The sequence below is a fragment of the Anoplolepis gracilipes genome, chromosome 6, assembly GCF_047496725.1.
Source record: "Anoplolepis gracilipes chromosome 6, ASM4749672v1, whole genome shotgun sequence".
Taxonomy (NCBI): Eukaryota; Metazoa; Arthropoda; class Insecta; order Hymenoptera; family Formicidae; genus Anoplolepis; species Anoplolepis gracilipes.
In genome coordinates, this window is record NC_132975.1 from 4,293,099 (window position 1) to 4,314,276 (window position 21,178).

At 34.0% G+C, this 21,178-nt stretch overlaps 1 protein-coding gene across 6 annotated transcripts in view; it reads right to left on the reverse strand.

Annotated features, from left to right (window-relative positions):
• The window catches only part of LOC140666976 (post-GPI attachment to proteins factor 6), a 119,777-nt gene that overhangs the window by 42,368 nt on the left and 56,231 nt on the right, over positions 1-21,178 (reverse strand). For 2 of the 6 annotated variants that reach the window (XM_072894541.1, XM_072894538.1), the window contains 3 exons: positions 10,261-10,395; positions 4,658-4,838; positions 2,023-2,251 (listed from right to left, as the gene is read on the reverse strand). The exons of 2 other annotated variants lie outside the window; for them this stretch is intronic. In XM_072894541.1, the coding sequence (XP_072750642.1) occupies positions 2,187-2,251; positions 4,658-4,838; positions 10,261-10,395 (381 nt within the window). In that variant the 3' untranslated portion in view covers positions 2,023-2,186. Of the gene's footprint in view, positions 1-2,022; positions 2,252-4,657; positions 4,839-10,260; positions 10,396-21,178 lie in introns of those variants that run through there. 2 more of the 6 variants (XM_072894539.1, XM_072894544.1) reach the window with 2 other exon arrangements.

Sequence of the window (21,178 nt, forward strand, 5' to 3'; positions counted from 1 at the left end):
CTATAGTTATATATTAATTTCATCTTAAAAATAAGAAAAAATCATATTCGGTCTATAAATCCACTCAAATTTAAAAATATAATCCGGGACGATTATGACTTTTTTTCCTTTGTTTTCATCAAAGTTTTAATTTTCCTCTTCTTTGCATTCTTTGCGTGAAAAAAATGCTTATAAATTTCTACTAATGGTACCTCATCATTTTCGTCAAACCATTAAACTTCATTCATTAAAATACACAAATATCCTTTAAAATTCATATTTATTCTGTATGCCTCTTCTATTCACATTAGAAAAAGCAAATATTTAATTATTTTTAAATAATAGTTTTGAATTTGCGCGTACAGAAAAGAACCAGTATATTTTAGCATGCTGGTGTGGTATGTACACATTACCAGAATATCAATAACAACCTTGGTACATGTACGAAACAATCGATAAAAATCGCCTTTTGTGATCAAAATTTATCGTCATTATGACGTCGTTTTGCTATTGAAGATATTTCATTTCTCTTAAACTAGAAAAATATAAAATAACATCAAGATACTTTATATTCATTTAAAAATGTGCGATTTTACATAAATAGTCAAGAATGGCAAAGTCTGCTCGATTTTTCTGCTGATAATCTGCTGTCAGATTATTTTACGTTATTTTTGTCGTCAGAATGCACACGCGCAAATCTTGCTATTCAGGTTCTGTTACCAATTTGACATCAAGTAATGTCAGCAAGCTTTGCTCAGTTTCTGCTACCAATTCTGCTACCAATTTGCTGTTGGGCTTATGTCATCAAGTTTTGCCAATAAAATATAAGTTTAATGTGGACACAGATATAGCATTTGATACCAAGTTTAGAAAAAATTTGAGCCAATTAGCAACAATCTGCTGACAAATTAGTATAACATGCTTTATTTTTGCTGCGTTTCTACCATCATGATGTGATAGGTCTTCATTTTGTAAGGGGTTAGCTGCCACTAGAATCCTATATAACAGAGAACGGGATCCGATAGCGCACAATGCTAATTGGCCAATGAACATTAGGATCTTCTGATTGGCTAACCGTGCTGGTTACTCTAGGCATCGATCAATATGTATGGTTGTGTGCTATCGGGATGTGTGCTAACGGGACCCTCCCATAACAGAGAGGTGGACATCGATCCCCCACCACCACTTTTAGCACCACCATATTGTGCCCGCTCTAGTTCCGCCATATTGTGCCCGCTCCAGAACTCTAGTAAACATTAGAGTCCTATATAAATAGAGAAGCAACATCGATCCCCCACCACCACTTCCAGCACCGCCATACTCCGTTTATATGAGGTTATAAATGTGTTACAGTTTTACAATAATAAAATATATATATAAAAAATAAAAAATCCATTAAAATCCATTCAGATCGATTAATTCTTATATAAGATAACCAAGCTAAATGTTGTTCTTGATTTTTTGGAAAACAAAATAATCGTAATTCTTGACCTTTCCGAACAGGATAGTCAAAAACTTCGCACACTCGTACCATTTCTTTTTATATTATTATTATATTAGTTTTTTTATATTATTATATTTAGAGACTGAAAGCTAAAAAATAAACGATATAAATTAAATATATAATATACATTAAATACATATATATTATATGATGTCTATTTCTAATAATAATTACAATATTATAATCTAACCTAAACATTATAGCTAAACATATGCTGCATGCTGCATATGTTTATCTCCACTTTGGGGCTCAATATGGCTGCTTCAATTAGGTGGGAGTATTACCAATCAGAAATCACGACGCCGATGTCGCTTCTCTGTTTATGTAGGACTCTAGCTGCCACTAACCAACGGTGCGGATTGCGCGCGCACATAGGAATAAGAGAGAGGAGGATCGAGAAGCTTCGATGAGAGAACTCGATTCTCGCAGAGCGGGCCGACGACGGCACTCTCCTTCGAAAAGAAGTCGGCAATAGTCGTAGATTTCGGGAGTCATTCAGAGTCATTTGGTAATCAGGAAAAAAGTATTTCACGAAACACTTATATTATAAATTCGCATTCTTTTATTGTTGAATAAAGTCTGTTACAACAAGTTAATCGCAAACAAAGAGTGAAAAGAAACAGGAGGGAATGTATCGGTGGTGAGGGCTAGCTAAATCGCTGACGGAAGCCGCCATCTTGAGTGTCCACTTTTTTGACGCTTATTAGCATCGTCTGCAGCTGTTGTCAGAGAGATACATGTGCGTATCATTTTGCACAATTATTAATTCTAAAAAAAATAGTGAAATAAAATTATGATGCATTATCAGGCCTGTGGCATAACAACAACAGCGCGAAATTATGGGATAACATTGCATCGGTTAGTAATGGTTATCAATATAATAACAAGAATTTAATGTTTTGAAGGTTATGTTTTATTTAGATATACTATTTAAAGGACAATAAACAATGTGTTAAAATTTCAATATTATTAATATATATTATTGTATTTGTTGCATATTAAAATTATATATTTTAATTTAATCTTATTGAGTTGATTTTATTAAAAATATTAAATATATTCCATATTTATATTTAAAACTTTGTTCTTCCAGCATCTCCGAAAAGCCATTCAATTTTGGCGCCCATAAGCAACCATTTTGAGTGTCCACTTTTATGCTGGTATATATAGACATTTCCGTCCGTTTAGCTTGAGCCATATGCTCCCTCCTGTTTCTTTTTAAGGCCGCACACACTTTTACATAACGCATAATGCACATACATAAGGAAACTGATTGGTCTATGAACACATGCATAAAAAATTCAACCAATCGAATTCCTTTTGTATATGCATTATGCGTTATGTAAATGTGTGTGCGGTGGCCTTTACTCTTTGCCGGGAACACACAAAAAACTTAAGCCATAAGACTTAAAGCATAAGCGAATGGACCAATCACGGTCAAGACCTTAAACAGCCATTTTAAAACGTCAGTAGTGCTGAAAATTCCGTATGGTTGAAATTGTTACGTCTTAAGTCTTACGGCTTAAGTTTTTTTGTGTGTTCCTGGCCTTAGATCTTGCGTTCCTGCTGTCAGCATGACATATTTTGCTGCAGCAGATCATGCTTGATTTCTGCTACATTTTTACTATTATTCTATATCGGAAAGACATACTGTACAAAATTAAGCTTGATGGCGACACAGGATGCCAAAATCTGTTGCCAAAAACTATGATTGAATTTGCTGGCATACTGTTAACATTTTGCTATTTGAGAACGGAACAGTTTAAAAATTCTCTTAATGTTAATACAAATTAAAATATAAAAATTAAAATATTATATATAATATAAAAGATTTCTCTGATAGATAAAGTGAAGATTTTACATAAAATAGATTTTTTTCTTTTAGAAATTAATAGTATATGCCGGTATTGTTATCACCTAATAAAGATACATCACGGAAAGATTATAGGCGGACTTACATCTCGTGTGTGTTTGTGCATGCGCGTGATGTGTGTAAATGTGTGTGTGTATAAAGTGTATGTGTGGTGTGTGTGGAGTGTATGTAGTGTGTGTGTGGGATGATTGTAAATGTGTGTGAGTTATGTATAGGATATGAGTATGGAGTGTGTGTGGGATATGTGGTGAGGAGCGTGTGCGTGAGTGTGTGTGTGTGCATGGGCGCGCGCGCGTACACTCCGCACGATAATTAAATAAAGGAACACACCTATATTATTTACTTAAAAATAGGTAAAATTTAGCCTGTGACTTTGTTATAAAATTATAAATGAACGAAATTTAAATTTAAAAAAAAGAGTTTTAAAGCTTGAAATCTCTACTTTTAAAATTTCACTACGTTTTTTAAGTTTCTCTGAGTTTGATAATTGCTACATGTAGAGAATTACAAGCTGGGCAAAATTCTAAATCGAGGGGTTGGTCACTGAGGTAATTTTTATACAAGGGCTAGGTAATTCAGCGGCAATCCCAGCAAAATTTTGGGTAATCCAAGGTTATTTTTGATAAATCTAAATAATATTTAGCGTTAAAATAATTTAAAGTAAAATTTCTTTTTCAAAATTTATTTTTAATTTAAGATACTATTAGATAATCTTAAGTAATCCGAGGTATAATTTAAAGGTAATCCGTATCAAAAGGTAATTTTTGTACATTATAACTGTTACCCAGTGAGAAATGACTTATCAAATTGATATCGATTTGATATCAATTCGATGTAATTTCAATGATTTGATGTCGATTCGATGTCAATTTGATATCGATCGATGGATCATTTCTCACTGAGTAGTGACCAACCCCGTTCTAAATTTTCTTCTCGGTTTATGAACCTGTTACGTAAGAGAAATCTACAAAATTTTTTAACTTTTTAACGTGAAAACTTGAAATTTTCTAAACAAAATAATTTTTTTTAACTTTATTTTTTTAAGATTTTTTATTTATCGCCGATGAAATAAAAAATAAACATTTGAATTTTGGTTGCTCATAATTTAATTACAAATTATCGTACCACAATTCCAAAAACAGATTCTTAAAGTTGAAACTACTCTATCGAATAATATATATATATATATATATATATATATATATATAATATAAAAAAGAGAGAGAGAGAAGAAAAAGAATAGAAAGAATTTATAAAACTATTCAATTAATAAGGTAAATATACTCTTTAATTTGATATACTTGTTTGAATCTCTTGATCAATAATTGTAAATGTTTCATAAGGTTCTTTGTAACACCATGATGACTCGTTAGCATTATTGAAGAAAGTATTTCTTGATGATATAGGTTGTTTCGATCTTGCTGGTGGTAGCAAAAATATTAATGACATCGCCATGACAATATGCCATACACTATGAACATACTGCAACAAAATATATAAATTATATATAAATTATAATAAATTATAATATATATATGTATATACATATATATATATATATATATATATATATATATATATATGTATATACATATACAGGATGAGGCATTTATATTGAGACATTTAAATATCTAAAAAATAAGGCAAGATAGAAAGAAATGTTTCAGGCAAAAGTTGTTTGGTTTCGAGGGGGTTATAAGATGGTACCATTGGTTTGACCTTGAAGACTTACATGAACCTCATGTTTAATTTTTTAAATGGGACATCCTATATATTATTGTATATTCTTGTAGCTTATCACGAGAGCTTTCCAAAACACTATAATAAAATATTTTTTTATTAAATACTTTTCAAGTTATAAGGCTTTAAAGTTGCAATATTTTGACGTAAAATACAAGATATCTCGTAAAATATTCATTTTTCGATTATCTTACCCTAATACTTTTATGCACAGAATAATGAGATGAATCAATTGTTGTAAAGAAAACATAGTTAGCTTTAAGAAAAAAATCTGAATTTGCAACTAGCAGTTACACATTTTTACTTTAACATAATTATGTATTTTAATTACGCCAATTGATTTGTCTCATTATTCTGTGCATAAAAGTATTAGGGTAAGATAATCGAAAAATGAATGTTTTACGAGATATCTTGTATTTTATGTCAAAATATTGCAACTTTGAAGCCTTATAACTCGAAAAGTATTTAATGAAAAAATATTTTATTATAGTGTTTTGGAAAGCTTTTGAGGTAAGCTACAAAAATATGTAATGAAAAAATAGTAAATTCCATTTAAAAAATTAAAGATGACCTTTACGTGACCTTCAAACGACTATCCAAAGTCAAACCAATGGTACCATCTTATGTCCCCCTTCAAACCAAACAACTTTTGTCTGAAACATTTTTTCAATAAAATCATCGCAAGATAATCGACCATATCACTTAAAATAAAACACTCTATATATATATATATATATATATATATATATATATATATATACATATAAATTTACACACAGATGGTACCACTTTCGAAAAATTCACTAAGCGTCACTTTTCTGAAATGGAAACTGATTTTTTAACAAATTTGTCGAAACACATTTAACCATATGTATTAATTTAGAGTTCTTTTAATTTTTCCATGGGTTATATCATTTTTTAATTTTGGAATATAAATATTCTACATGTCGAGAAGTGCTTATAAAACAAAGATCTTCCTAGATATATTTTAATAGGCTGTTTCTATTCTTGCGCACATTTTCACTATAAAATTCTCTCCTATTTGATCAGTTGACTACAAAAATAATGTCAAAGATCCTATTTTCCTTAATTTTTGTGAAATTAAAGGGAACCAAAGGGCTCATTTTACCAACAAAATCAGTTTGACTAAAAATCTTTTTTTGGCTACACAGAAAAATAAATCCTTTTACACAGTTAAAGTACTTTTAATAATGAGTTCTGGACGCTATAATTTATGTATAAAATTTCACTTTTGTTATCGACTCATTGAATTAATATTTATTTAATATAAAAGTTCTTTAATTTATTCAAACGAAAAATTTACCCCATGCTTGTAATAACGTGATAGAATATAAGTAAATTTTTGAAAATGATTTTAAAAGCCTAATAAAAAAGTTTTTTAGTCTAACTTTTTAGAAACTGTTTTCATACATATATGATGTGTGAAATCGAGACGCGAGATAATACAGAGCAATTTTTAGTTGACCAATTTCGAGATAGTTGGGGCTGCTATTTGTGTAACAAGGACAGTCGCCGAACAAACAAAGAGCGAGAACGTATAAGGAGCAAGCGAGATAACTAACATGAAAGAGTCCGAAGTCTCGCTCGCGAGGATTTCTTTATCTATTGTTTTTCATATTATATTATCTCACTATAGAAAATAAAACTTTTTTATTTTGCATTTTATCGGTTTGAAAATAATTTTATAGATTAATGAGATTTTTATGATTAAAATGACATCAAATATGACATAAATCGGATGATTTTTAATTAATCAATAATCATAATTATGATTATCTATTTAATTAAATATTATCTAATTTATGTTATGTTTGGTGTCATTTTAATCACAAAAATCTCATTAATCCACTAAAATTATCTTCAAACCGATAAAATGCGAAATAAAAATTTCAATTTTTATTTTATAGGATTTTTATTTTATGTTTATATTATAGATAAGATAATATCTCCGCGAGATTAGTGAGTCGTTCAAAGCGAGAGAGAGAACGAGTAAGGAGTAAGCGAGATGAACGACATCAAAGCGTTCCGAAGTCTTGTTCGCGAGCCTTCCTTTATCTCCAGTCTTTCGTATCATATTTCATCTTTCCGCAGAGAATAAAATTTTTACATTTCGCATTTTATTGATCCGAAAATAATTTTAATGAATTGTTATAGCCCCAGAAAAGGCTACAGATTTAATGAATAATATATATATGAATAATATATATATGAATATATATGAATATATATATATATACATATAATTATATTGATGCAGGAATGCAACGCGAGCGAAGCGATAATCGCGCGAGCCGCTGACGCAGCGAGCCACGCGCGCCCGAGACCGAGCGCGAACACGAAATCGGAAAGGTGTCGCCGAATTGCTAAAAGTACAAGCGAGGAAATTCGACTTTGAACTTCCTCACCTGCACTAAAACGCGAATTCAGCAACATAACCATATTTGGTCATGTTGCTAAGGGACCCCCTCCAAAAAACCATGCAGTTCGGAGGGAAGCTCAGCACCCGCCGCGATGAAGCAACGGGCAGTCGTTGATTAGATCCTAACGAGGAATAATCGTCACGGAGAGTTATTAAATAGAACGAGATACACGAATAACTAAGAGATATACGCGCGCCTGAGATAAGCCGACGCGTATCAGACTACCTGTACGACAGAGTATATGAGAGATACCGCTCTCTCCCTTTAACCGACAATACACACGAGTGTAGATACGTACGCTGGGAGTAGTGATAAAATACCAAACCTTTGATTTCTTTTAAACTGCTATTTATTATAAAAAAAATGGAGGAGGTAAACAATTAAACCTAATATTAAAACAAAAGGTGGCCACAGCCCGTCGTATCCCCGGCCTTCCCTAACGGATCCCGAAAAATCCTGTGCCCCCCTCCTGGAGGCACAACAGAATTAATGACATTTTTGCGATTAAAATGACACCAAACACAACATAAATCAGATAATTTTTAATTAATCAATAATCATAATTACGATTATTTTTCTAATTAAATATTATCAGATTTATGTCGTGTTTGGTATCATTTTAATCATAAAAATCTCATTAATTACTTTCAAATCGATAAATTGTGCAATAAATAATTTTATTTTCTGTAGTAAGATGACATATAATACGAAAATTGTAGTATTATCGACAATTTTAGTTCCTCTTAGATGAGGGCGTTATCACGTCGGAGTTCGAGATTCAGTGTTGGATCCCCTTAATAAATTTTTGAATTATAATTCTAATTGTTTTTTTCTTACTATCCACATGGGGTTGGAATACTTTTTCAAAGTGATTTTTCTTATCCCTCACATTTGTAGTACTTTCTTAAAGTGCCACTCATATTTTGAATGCTTTTTTAAAAGTGAGTCTGCTTCACTGACAACTCATATGCTTTTTTAAAGTTCTCTTGCCTCTTATATTTATAGTGCTTCTTTAAAGTGTAGCCTTTTGTCATTTATATTTGAGATGGTTTTTTAAAATTTCCTAGCCTCTCATATTTGTAGTGCTTTTTTAAAATATAGCTTTTTGCCATTATAATGATTTTATTTATTCATAATAATTTATTTAAATTAACCAAAAGATAAGAATTGTATATATAGTCCCATTATCTTATATGCATAGACATAGTAAGAATAGACCGAACGTGAGACGTCAAACCTGAAGCTCAGGTAGAAAAGGACATGAAGTTGATACCGTATACCTTTCTCTTTCCAACGAGAAAAGAGTGGGAAGAAAGCTAATCAGCCATTATGCTATGGCGATCATCTTTCTCCTCACTCTTTTCTCATTAGAGAGAGAAAAGTATACGCACTTACTTTCTGTTCTTTTCTACCTGAGCTTCAATGCTTACAAGAGAAGACGCTCAGTCTATTCTTACTATGTCTAAGCTTATATGTATATGAAAATACATTCATAGTTAAATTTTTCTTGACAAAAGCTATAATTTTTATTTAAAAAAAGTCAGTTCCATTTAAAAAAGTGATGATTAATAAATTTCTCGAAAGTGCTACCATCTGTAAACAAATTAACATTGCTATCTTGTATCTATTAAATCAAATTCTTTTTTTTTAATGAAATTACTCTAATTTTTTATATAAATCGATCCTCGCAATATTCTACATAAAAAGTTATATGATCAAATATTAAATATAAAAGTTATAACATGATAAACAAATATTTAATAGTTTACGAGATTCGTACTTTAACATACTTTGACATAAGGCCGGATCTACAACAGATGTAGTAAGCCTTAAGTAGTAAGAAATTAACCACCAACCACAGTTGAATGTGAGAGGAATAATCGAATGTGATTAGTTTATTTCTTAGAGCTTAAAGTTTACTACACCTATTGTAGATCCAGTCTAATTCTGCATACATGTATCCTAGATAGCACATAAAATTGTTATTAATTATTATAAATTCTACATACAATGTACAAGATGTCTGTCTATAAATGTACGAGCAAATATCTTGCAACCAGTTGAAGTTACAAAGTAGTTCAATAAGAACAATTTGCACGTCTTTGAGTCTACTAGTGTATGTAAAATAATTTTTTTATTCATGACCTTTCCGAATTGAAAAAACAGTTCTAAGGCAAGGTTGGGAAAGTTACTTTGTAAAAGTAACGACTCGTTACTTTTTGAGTAACTGTAACTGTAACGAGTTATTTTTCAAAATCGGTAACTTGTAACAGTAACTCGTTACTTTCTCAATGAAAAAATTGTAACTGTAACTAGTTACTTTTACAAAGTAACTTTCCCTTGGAAATATCTCATAAACTATTAAATATTTAGTCATCATAACTATTAAATATTCAATCATCATAATTTTATAACTTGTTTTGTAGAATATTGCGAAAAGTCGATTTATATAAAAAAAATTAGAATAGTCCTATTTAAAAAAATGAAGATAATTTATAATTCGAAAAAGTAAAGAGTAAAAAAATTTTTTATGCATTTTATAATAGCTTCTAAACAGTATAAATTTCTCTTATTAAACTTTCTCACGTAACGTCAACTTGCGAGATATTTCTTTAGACACTTATAGATACACTATACATATATACATATATACACGTATGCAGATTACAATTGACTAAAAAATAATTCACGGTTTTATATGTGTGTGACAAATACAAACATACTTGATAGTTTTCCTTCGTTTCAATGAAAGAATAAAATAATAATCCAACAATAGCGAAGAGTAAACCTAGTAGTATTTTTCGGCTGGGTTTCTTGCACTTCTTAGATTTAACAATGCGATAAATATTTGTGAAAATCTATAACAAAATATTTCAATCTTTCATCAATATACTTGGTAGAATATTTTTAAACATCGCTAAAATGTTCCTATTATTAGTCATTATTTCTACGTATAATAATTCTTTAAAAATTCTTTTATATAATTATACATAATAGCTATTTTCAGAGATATACAAAATATTATATATGTGTATATAATATTTTGAGACCGACCGTGTGTGTGTGTGTGTGTGTGCGCGTGCGTGCGTGCGTGCGTGCGTGCGTGCGTGCGTGCGTGCGTGCGTGCGTGCGTGCGTGCGTGCGTGCGTGCGTGCGTGCGTGCGTGCGTGCGTGCGTGCGTGCGTGCGTGCGTGCGTGCGTGCGTGCGTGCGTGCGTGCGTGCGTGCGTGCGTGCGTGCGTGCGTGCGTGCGTGCGTGCGTGCGTGCGTGCGTGCGTGCGTGCGTGCGTGCGTGCGTGCGTGCGTGCGTGCGTGCGTGCGTGCGTGCGTGCGTGCGTGCGTGCGTGCGTGCGTGCGTGCGTGCGTTCTTGCGTGGCGTGCGTACGTGCGTGAGTGTGTTCTTGCGTGGCGTGCATGCGTGCGTGAGTGTATGTTCTTGCGTGGCGTACGTGCGTGCGTGAGTGTGTGTTCTTGTGTAGCGTGCGTGCGTGCGTGTGTGTTTACATATGTACAATATACATTTCTCAACAAAATTAGATCATTTAAAATCAACATTAAAAAGGATCAAAATCAAATTCATGTCTCTTTGCACAAAATGATCATAAAGTGATAATTAAAAAAACATTTTAAAGCTTGAAACCTCAACTTTCTAATGCTTTAAAGAAATGTTTTTTTATAACGATTTTTCTACAAAGAGTGCTACGTAAAGTGAACTTTGCAAAATTGCAGAACAAACCTGAACTTTGGTGGCGTCTACTGGGAGGAACAAAATTCTCTAGAAATTAATTAAAATATATGTCGGTATTGTTATCACCTAATAACCAGCATCAGCATATATATAGCATAATAATCATCAGCAAAAAGGATACAAATTTGGTACAGAAATTGTTATGACCGATTAAATCGACAAATTGATATGAAAAATCAAGCAGACCCTGCGCTCACAGACTTCAACAGCAGATTGGCGACAGAAACCGAGCAGGATCTGCTAACATGAGTTGACTGCAGATTGTCACCAAAAATCGAGCAAGATCTGCGCGCGCTCAATCGCGCAGACGGCAGATTAACTGCAAAAACCATTGAATAAAGAATAAAAGAAAGGATCATGATGCGATATATTGCAATATCTGGTGAATATCGATAGTCAAATTAGGTCTAGTATATGACGTAATAATACATCACATATTACGTCACAAATTGCGTCATTAGAACCAAGGTCTGTTGATGAACGACGGGAGGGGAAGGAAGGTCTTTGCATGAGCGCCATTTTGGGGCTACGAAGTATGTGTGAGTGTGTGTTGTACGAGAAGAATGAGTGAGTAGTAGTAAAAGTGAAAGGTGGAATTGATATATATGATAGATGATAGTATTAAAAAATATATGTAATAATGCCAGGCTGTTGTGCGAAAAATTGTTGCAATCGTGCAGAACAAGGATTTCGTCTTTTTAGATTTCCTGCTGATGAAAAACGTAAACAAATTTGGATTATTTTATTTTGAAAACACTTTCTTTCCTTTTATTTTACTACTTCTTGTTGTAATTTCAATTCCCATACAGCACGAATCTTTTAGTTACACTGTAGCTATATTGCAGCAATATTATAATATTTGTTGTGCCTCCGGGAGGGAGCACAGGATTTTACGGGATCGTGTAGAAATGCCGGAGATACGGCGGGCAGTGACCTCCTTTTTATTTTAATTATTTTTATTTTCTTGAAACTACTTTCTTTATTTTATTATAATAAATGACAGTTTAATTAAAATCAATGGTATGATATTTTGTCACTGTTCCTATCGTACGTTATTACACTCGCGCTTACTATCGGGTAAAGTGAGAGAGTGGTATTTCTCGTATACACTGTCGTACAGGTAGTCTGATACGCGTCGACTTATCTCCGGCGCGCGTGTATCTCTTCGTTATTCGTGTATCTCGGTCTATTTAATAACTGCCCGTGACGATTATTACTCGTTAGGATCTAATCAACGACTGCCCGTTGCTTCATCGCGGCGGGTGCTGTACTTCCCTCCGAACTGCATGGTTTTTCGGAGGGGGTCCCTTAGCAACATGACCAAATATGATTATGTTGCTGAATTCGCGTTTTAGTGCAGGCGAGGAAGTTCAAAGTCGAATTTTCTCGCTTGTACTTTTTGCAATTCGGCGACACCTTTCCGGTGAGTTTCCGAGAGCGCTTTCCGGTCTCGGGCGCGCTTGGCTCGCTGCGTCAGCGGCTCGCGCGATTATCGCTTCGGTCGCGATGCATTCCCACATTCTTATAATTATATGTATGTATATATATATATATATTCATTAATTAAATATATAGCCTTTTCTGGGGCTATAACATATTGCTGAAATATAGCTGCAGTGTAACTGAAAGATTCGTGCTGTATGGATTATATTAATTTTTTAAAGCATTCTTATCTACCCTTAATCTCTTTTATATATTGATACATTGACAGCTCTGACAAAAAAACTTAGATTAAATATCTGGAAAATAGCGACCGCCATGTTGGGGCCAAATGTGTAAATATGAATGCGAAGACCTTCCTTTCCCTCCCGTCGTTCATCTACAGACTTTGATTAGAACGTCCGAAGCACAATGGCGGCAATCTTGAAGGCTTGAAAATATATATAATTAAAAGAATCAAGAATTTTATGAAATATGCGTGTTCTGTGGTTATGAATATTGTTAAATTTATATATAAAGCAATATTTATAAACTTATTAATGAATTATATAAATTTTATGTGTGTATATGTATTAATATAATTGAGAGTATTGGAATTGATTATTCATGATTGACGTTATTTATTTATTTATGATAAGATATTCATCATAAACATTATAACGACGTAGTAGATTACAAAATATTATAAAAGAAAAATATATATATTAATAATGTATATGTATAGGTAAAATATAATGTTTATGTAATTATAATATAAATTTTTGTGTAAAAAGCTTTTTCCAGAAATTAATAGAAAAAAATTCTTAATTTAAAAATATGTACAATATAAAATCGATAATGTTTATGTTAAATGTTTATTTTAAATGTTTCCGAACATCATTTTTTCTTATTGTTCCACAGAAACGGCAACTAACCATTTTTTTCAAAATTATTCACTTTAATAAAATTTAGTATATATAATAATAAAAAAAATGAACGCAAATAACATGTATGTACAACATACAGCACAGCTATAATCTTTTCGAGTGAGATATACGGGATATACGTCATCATTACGATATAAAACGACTATCGATAGATAGTCGATTTCAGTCTAGTTTATGACGTCACATCCTTCGCACCCCCCACCACCTACATGATCCTTCCTTATATTCTTTATTCAATGGCAGAAACCGAGCAGAATCTGTTGCTTTAGACCATTTGTATAAAATGAAACATTTAAATATATTATATATTTAAAAAGTCAACTCATGTTAGCAGATCCTGCTCGGTTTCTATCGCCAATTTGCTGTCGGAGTCTGTGAGCAGGGTCTGCTAGCAGACCATAAGCTTAATGCGGACATAACAGATGTCAATTTGCTAGCAACTTTTACGCAATTCTGTTGCCAATTTGTTAGCATATTATACGCATTTTACTTACTAGGAAGGTATATCACGAAGAGATTATGGTCGGACTTACATTTTAAGTGTGTTTGTACATGTGTATGTGTGAGTGTATGTAGCGTATGTAATATATGCGGGGTGTATGTTAGTATGCGTGGGATAATTGTAAATGTGTGGGATATGAATATGGAATGTGTATGTGTAGATTGTGTGAGCATATATATGAAGAACGCGCGTGAGTGTATGTACATGTATATATGTGTGTGTGTGTGTGTGTGTGTGTGTGTGTGTGTGTGTGTGTGTGTGTGTGTGTGTGTGTGTGTGCGTGTGTGTGCGCGCGCGTGTGTGCGCGCGCGCGCGTGCGTGGAGTGTGTGTAACATACATATCCCAAACACACACTCCACCAAACTGCATACACATCTCCCCTCCACATATTACACATGCACGCACGCACGCACGCACGCACCCCAACATACACTCCACCAAAAAGAAAAGAAACACAGGAGAGCACATTTGGTTTGAGAAATAAGGACGGATATGCTATATATAAAAGTAGACGTTCAAGATAGCTGCTCACGTCAAAATTGAATTGAGTTTTCATTGCAGTATGATAGAACATAAACAACAAACTAATGCACACTTTATACATACACGCATAAAAATACGCTATAGAAAACATGCACATTGCGCATGTCACAAAAGTCGACACTTAAGATGACTGCTCGACTACTTCCGTCCCCAGTGAATTGTACCTCCACTACGGATACGTTCCTTCCTGTTGTTACGTCTTGTCGGCTCCACGTTTCTTCCTCTCACGCTATTAATTGATGAGCGATAAACGAGAAGTCACTCGACAAACGGACTGTTCTTGCCACACAACACTTTAAACATTTCAATACGATTTCCCAACGAACATGGAAGGGCTTGATGATGAAATACATTACGGTTCGTCACTACGTAGGATTAGATGATAATCGCTCAATTAGTAATAAGGAAAAGTCGCGCAATAAATAGACCGTTCTTGTTACACAACACTTTAAACATTTCAACACTACTTTCCAGTGAATACACGATACAATACATTACAGTTCGATATTCATCATGGGAGTGTTCGAAATAGCCACGTTCGAAATGGCCACGGTTAAATTTGACCACATTCGAAACGGCCACGTTCAAACCAGCCACGTTCGAAACGACCACGTTCGGAATGACCACGGAAAATATTGCACGGAGTTTAATTTGCCCACGATCAAAATAGACACGTCCGATTTGGCCACGTTCGAAACGGCCACGTCCGAAACGGCCACGTTCGGAATGGCCACGTCCGAAATGGTCATGTTCGAAATGGCCACGTTCGGAATGGCCACGGGAAATATTGAATAAAGTTCGATTTGACCACGTTTGTAACGGCCACGTTCGTATTGGCCACACGTTCGTAATTTTGAACGTGAGCAAATTATATCCACTCGTTCGTCACTACATAAGATTAAATGATAACCGCCCAATTAGTAACAAGAAAAAGTCGCGCAATAAATAGACCGTTCTTGCCACACCATAACTTAAATATTTAGACGCGATTTCTAAACGAGTACAGAAAGGACCAACGACAAATTATCCATCTCTTCTGTAACCGAATAATAAACACAGCTGAGTAAATTCTAAGATTTCCTAATTTTCACGAACTCAGCAACAATCAAAACGGAGAAAAGATACCTTTGGACCAATCTCAATACATGGTCCCACCCAACACGCCTCTGGAAAATTATATAAAATGGAAGACTTGCGAGAACGCTTATGAACATTATTTTTAACACTTCTCAAGCTCTTAGAACTTTTAGAATCAATCATCTCAGAAATTCGGGGTCAATAGTCAGTAGTGTTGTACCAATAATTTCTCTCGGAAACTTGACTTTCGTTCGGGCTCTCATTTTAACATAAATTCAGTGCGTGATCCACGAGCACAACCCTCAACGCTATGCTGCAGCACAATACCGGGACGGAGGAAACACCACGAGACTACTGCCTTCACCCAAATAGTAAGTCAAGCTTAATTAAATCAGTTCTACCCGTTACGTACTAAAGGTTGCCCTAGTTTAGTGCCTAAAGTATTTTCGACTCACCGTTTTTCAAAAATCCATCCGTGGCCGTCGACTAGACGAAGCATGCCGCTCTTCCAGCGAAGACGATATTTCTCCACCCTCGTTCCCCAATTACGACTTAGAGTACCCACGGTGTTCCTCTCCCTTATACACACGTTACTCACACACCAACTATTCTCCCACAGAACACTGGCCTACTCCCTCGTATTCACCGGTACCCCTTTCTCCCGATACTTTTCCTATATACCGCGATTCATGGTCACCGACACCTCCCACTTCTTCAGCAGATCTAATTGTTCCACATTAACAGTATCTGACGATTCCGTAGGCAGTTCTGTAACCCTCGCCTATATTAAAAATTAAATGATCGGTAAACTTATTTAACTTCCTCACTCCCTCCACGCGAAAGATCACACAAGGTCCCGTCCCGCGTAAAAGAGATTCGATTCTCTTACCAAAAAGGGACCACCGAGAGAAAGCGTTCGCATAACAGAGTAATAACGACACCCGTCGTTTACCTGTTTGCTAACCTGCAGCTCGCTCAACCGAGTCACTCGTCGATAAGACATTTGACATCGGAACAGTTCCTGTTACGTCCTTCCTTTGACCCATCCTTTCCACGGGGCCTGGACGTAACACTGTGTTTCTTTTCTCTTTACACTACACATACCCTATACACATACCTACACCCACACATCCGGTCATAATCTCCCCGTAATACACCTTGGATGATAACAATACTGGCATATATAGATTTCTACAGAAGAAAGATAGAAAAATGTATTGTATACTTCAAATCGTTATAACTTAGTGAAAAACAATCGTAGCGTAATAATAAAAAACATATTTTAAAGAGGAAATGTTAAATTTTTATTTACAATCAAGAAAGTTTAAGGAACAAATTTTGTTCTCGTGGACGCAAAATTGAGGTTTTCTTCTGCAATTTTGCAAGGTTTACTTTAAAATAATGTCATTTGTAAAAAAATCTTTGTAAAGAAAAGTTTCACAACAGCATTGGAAAACTAAAGTTTCAAACTTAAAATTTTTTTGTTTTTTTTAATTATCCCTTTATGACTATTTTTCGCAAAGATATAAGAGTTCGAATTTAACTCTTTTTAAGTGATCTCTTAACTTTGTTGAGAAGTGTACGTATATGTATACAGGCCGGACTAAATAAAATGTATAATAAATAAGCTCTCTATAAAATTCAAAATTAGGTAATCACAGGCTTTGGAGAGCTGATGACCTTAATAACTTAAAAATTCTTATGTATTGATATTTTTAAAAACTTTGAAGGATAAATTATAACTCAAGGGCGCATCATAATGGTATCACGTAAAGCAATGAAAACACAATATTAGATATAAATATCGAAAGTCGAAACGTCCGCACCTGTAATTTAATTCAATTCAAGTTGCTTTTTCTATTGTTGTGCCTCCGGGAGGGGGCACAGGATTTTTTCGGGATCGTTCAGGGAAGGCCAGAGATACGGCGGGCAGTGGCCTCTTTTTATTTTAATTTCTCTCTTTTTCAATATCGTGTATTCGCTTTTTTATTATCCTCTTTATTTGTAGACAATAAATAACATTTTAATTAAGTCTATGGTACAATATTTAGTCACTGCTCCCAGCGAACGTTCTATCACTCGCGTTTATTATCGGTTAAAGTGAGAAAGCGGTATCTCTCGTATGCTCTGTCGCACAGGTAGTCTGATACGCGTCGACTTATCTCCGGCGCGCGTATATCTCTTAGTTATTCGTGTATGACTCTGTTGAATCTGGTCAACAGCTGCCCGTGACGATTATTACTCGTTAGGTTCTAATCAACGACTGCCCGTCGCTTCATCGCGGCGGGTGCTGAGCTTCCCTCCGAACTGCATGGTTTTTCGGAGGGGGTCCCTTAGCAACATGACCAAATATGGTTATGTTGCTGAATTCGCGTTTTAGTGCAGGCGAGGAAGTTCAAAGTCGAATTTCCTCGCTTGTACTTTTAGCAATTCGGTGACACCTTTCCGGTTTCGTGTTCGCGCTCGGTCTCGGGCGCGTGTGGCTCGCTGCGTCAGCGGCTCGCGCGATTATCGCTTCGCTCGCGATGCATTCCTGCATCAATATAATTATATGTATATATATATTATATGTATATATTCATTAAATCTGTAGCCTTTTCTGGGGCTATAACACTATATTATATATTTATATCTAATATTGTGTTTTCATTGCTTTACGTGATACCATTATGATGCGCCCTTGAGTTATAATTTATCCTTCAAAGTTTTTAAAAATATCAATACATAAGAATTTTTAAGTTATTAAGGTCATCAGCTCTCCAAAGCCTGTAATTACCTAATTTTAAATAAAAGTAATGAATTTTTACTTCCAAAAATATTTCTAGAATAAAATGTTTTACACAAAAGTTTCGTGACTTTGAAAGAAACATAAAATAATATTATTGATTTGACCTTGAGTGAAAGTCATATGGAAGTCAACCTTGCTTTTTGGATGGACATGGAATTACTCTAATTTTGTAATATAAATTGTAAGAGAATTCCTCGCAATATTCTACGTTAAAAGTTATAAGGTATGGTAACCAAAAATTTAAGAGTTATTTCATACTTTAATTTGCATACAATTTTGCAAAAAGTATAACCCTATCAACACGCATGTTCAAAGATATTTATAAGAGATCTACAAGATATTAAAATATGTTTTAACATTCTATGGATTTCTTAAAAACATCTTTTGAACATGTGTGCTGTTAGGGAAAATATTTCGTAAAATATTCATTTTTGGATTATCTTGCCATAATATTTTTATGCACAGCATGAGAGGAATAATTGATGTAAAAAAAATACATAGTTGTCTTAAACAAAAAAAGTAAAACTTCGCAACTAGCAGTTACAGATTTTTTAAAACAACGATGTGTTTTCTTTACTAATTGATTCTTTTTATTATTTTGTGTATAAAGATATTAGGATGAAATAATTGAAAAATAAGCTTTACGAGATATTTCATATTTACGTAAAATTGTTAAATTAAAGCATAAAATATCTTGTAAACTATTAAATTTTTGATCATTATACCTTTTTTTCTTTTTTTACGTAGGAGAAATGCGTTACGCATCCCCTGGAGGGACTCCTCCGAGGGTATGTGGGACTTTCCCTATTTAACGGGCATACCCACTAAAACCCCTTCGAGTGTCCTAACCTGGCGATTTAAGGGGAGGGTGGGCCTTGCCAGCGGCACTATCCCGCACCTCCCCGCGCCCGAGCCCTGGAAGGACTCTCTTCTCACTGGCGGGCATTGAGCCCGCCAGTGATTGATCATTATATCTTATAACTTTTTACACAAAATATTACGAAGAATTGATTTATATAAAAAATCAAAGTAAATCCATTTTTAAAAAATCAATAATCTTGATTAACCTTCATATGATCCTGATAAGTATATTTAAGGTCAAATTAATAGTATCATCTTATGTTTTTTTTTCAAATCATTGCGCTCCAAGAACAGCGATTTGCTCTTACTAGCCATTATAACTGATAGTTTTTTTCAAAGTCACAAAAGTTTTGTGTGAAGCATTTATCTCTAGAAACAATATTTTTGGAGATAAAAATTTATCACGCTTTATTTTGTTCACCATGTATATACAGGGTGGCTGTCCATAAATATCTGAGCAAATATCTCGCAACTAGTTGAAGTTAGAAGAAAATTTAATAAGAAAAATTTGCACGATTTTGAGTTTGTTATAGTAGTAAAAAAAAAAAAAAAAAACCTTGGGTTTTAAGTCCTTAGCTTAACGCCAAAGAGACTTTTTTTGTTCAACCTTTATTTTTCATTTTTCCTAAATACATTTTACCTATTACATTATTATCTTATACCTATATACTTAAAACCTAATTCGTCTGGGTGGGTTCGAGTCTGCGTTTCCGCCCTATTAATTATCACAGATAAGCTTCGGCGGCACAGCGTGCACAACCACTTTACGACTAAAATTCTCTTATTCCTACTGGGTCTAGGTGGACTCGAACCTGCGTTTACGCGTACTCTTCGCCTCAGGCGAGTTTCAGCGCCGCAGCGTGCACGACCACCGTCCAACTCTCTGTTATAGTAGTAATATATTATTATAGCGGTTGGGGACTAGTACAGTCCCTGCAGTTGTCACCTAGATCTATTAAGTTCCTCTGTGACCCCGTTATTTTTTAGAGTGCTCATAATTTAAGACTAGCATTTTCTGCCAGGCTTTGTGGATTATTGACACCCTCACTATTTGCCTGATTGTTTCTTAGTCCTTCTGTTATTGGAAGGTGGTGTCCCTTAACATATACCCGCAGAGTACGTCTTATTTGCAGCCATATAAGACCTACAGTTTAATGCCGGTTCCGAACGGCCTAGATAGAGGGAGTTTGTGGCAAGATACTCTCGATGGATTGCCACTGCCTTCCCAGAGGTAGCGATCAAATAAAATCGAACAAATTCAATATTTCTGATCGGATTTGAACCCGGGATCTTTGGTACAGAGAGCAGACGCATAACTCACTGTGCCAGAATCGCACACTGAGTTTGTTATAAAGTACATGTAAAATAATTTTTTTTTATTCGTGTTATAAAAAGACCTTTTCGAGTTATGAAGGACATTTTCATCTTTTGAAATAAAACTATTTTAATTTTTTTTATATAAATCGATTTCTCACAATATTCTGCGTAAAAAGTTATAAGGGTATGATGGCTAAAATTGAATAATTTACAAGATATTTCATACTTTAATTTGACATAATTTAACATAAATTATGAAATATCTCGTAAAATATTGAATTTTGGGCCATCACCCTTATAACTTTTTGCACTGAATATTGCAAGGAATCTATTTATATAAAAAAATTAGAGTAATTCCATGTAAAAAAATAAAGACGACATTCATAACTCAAATAAATTACAAATAAAACGCTTTTTATACATGCACTTTATAATAGAC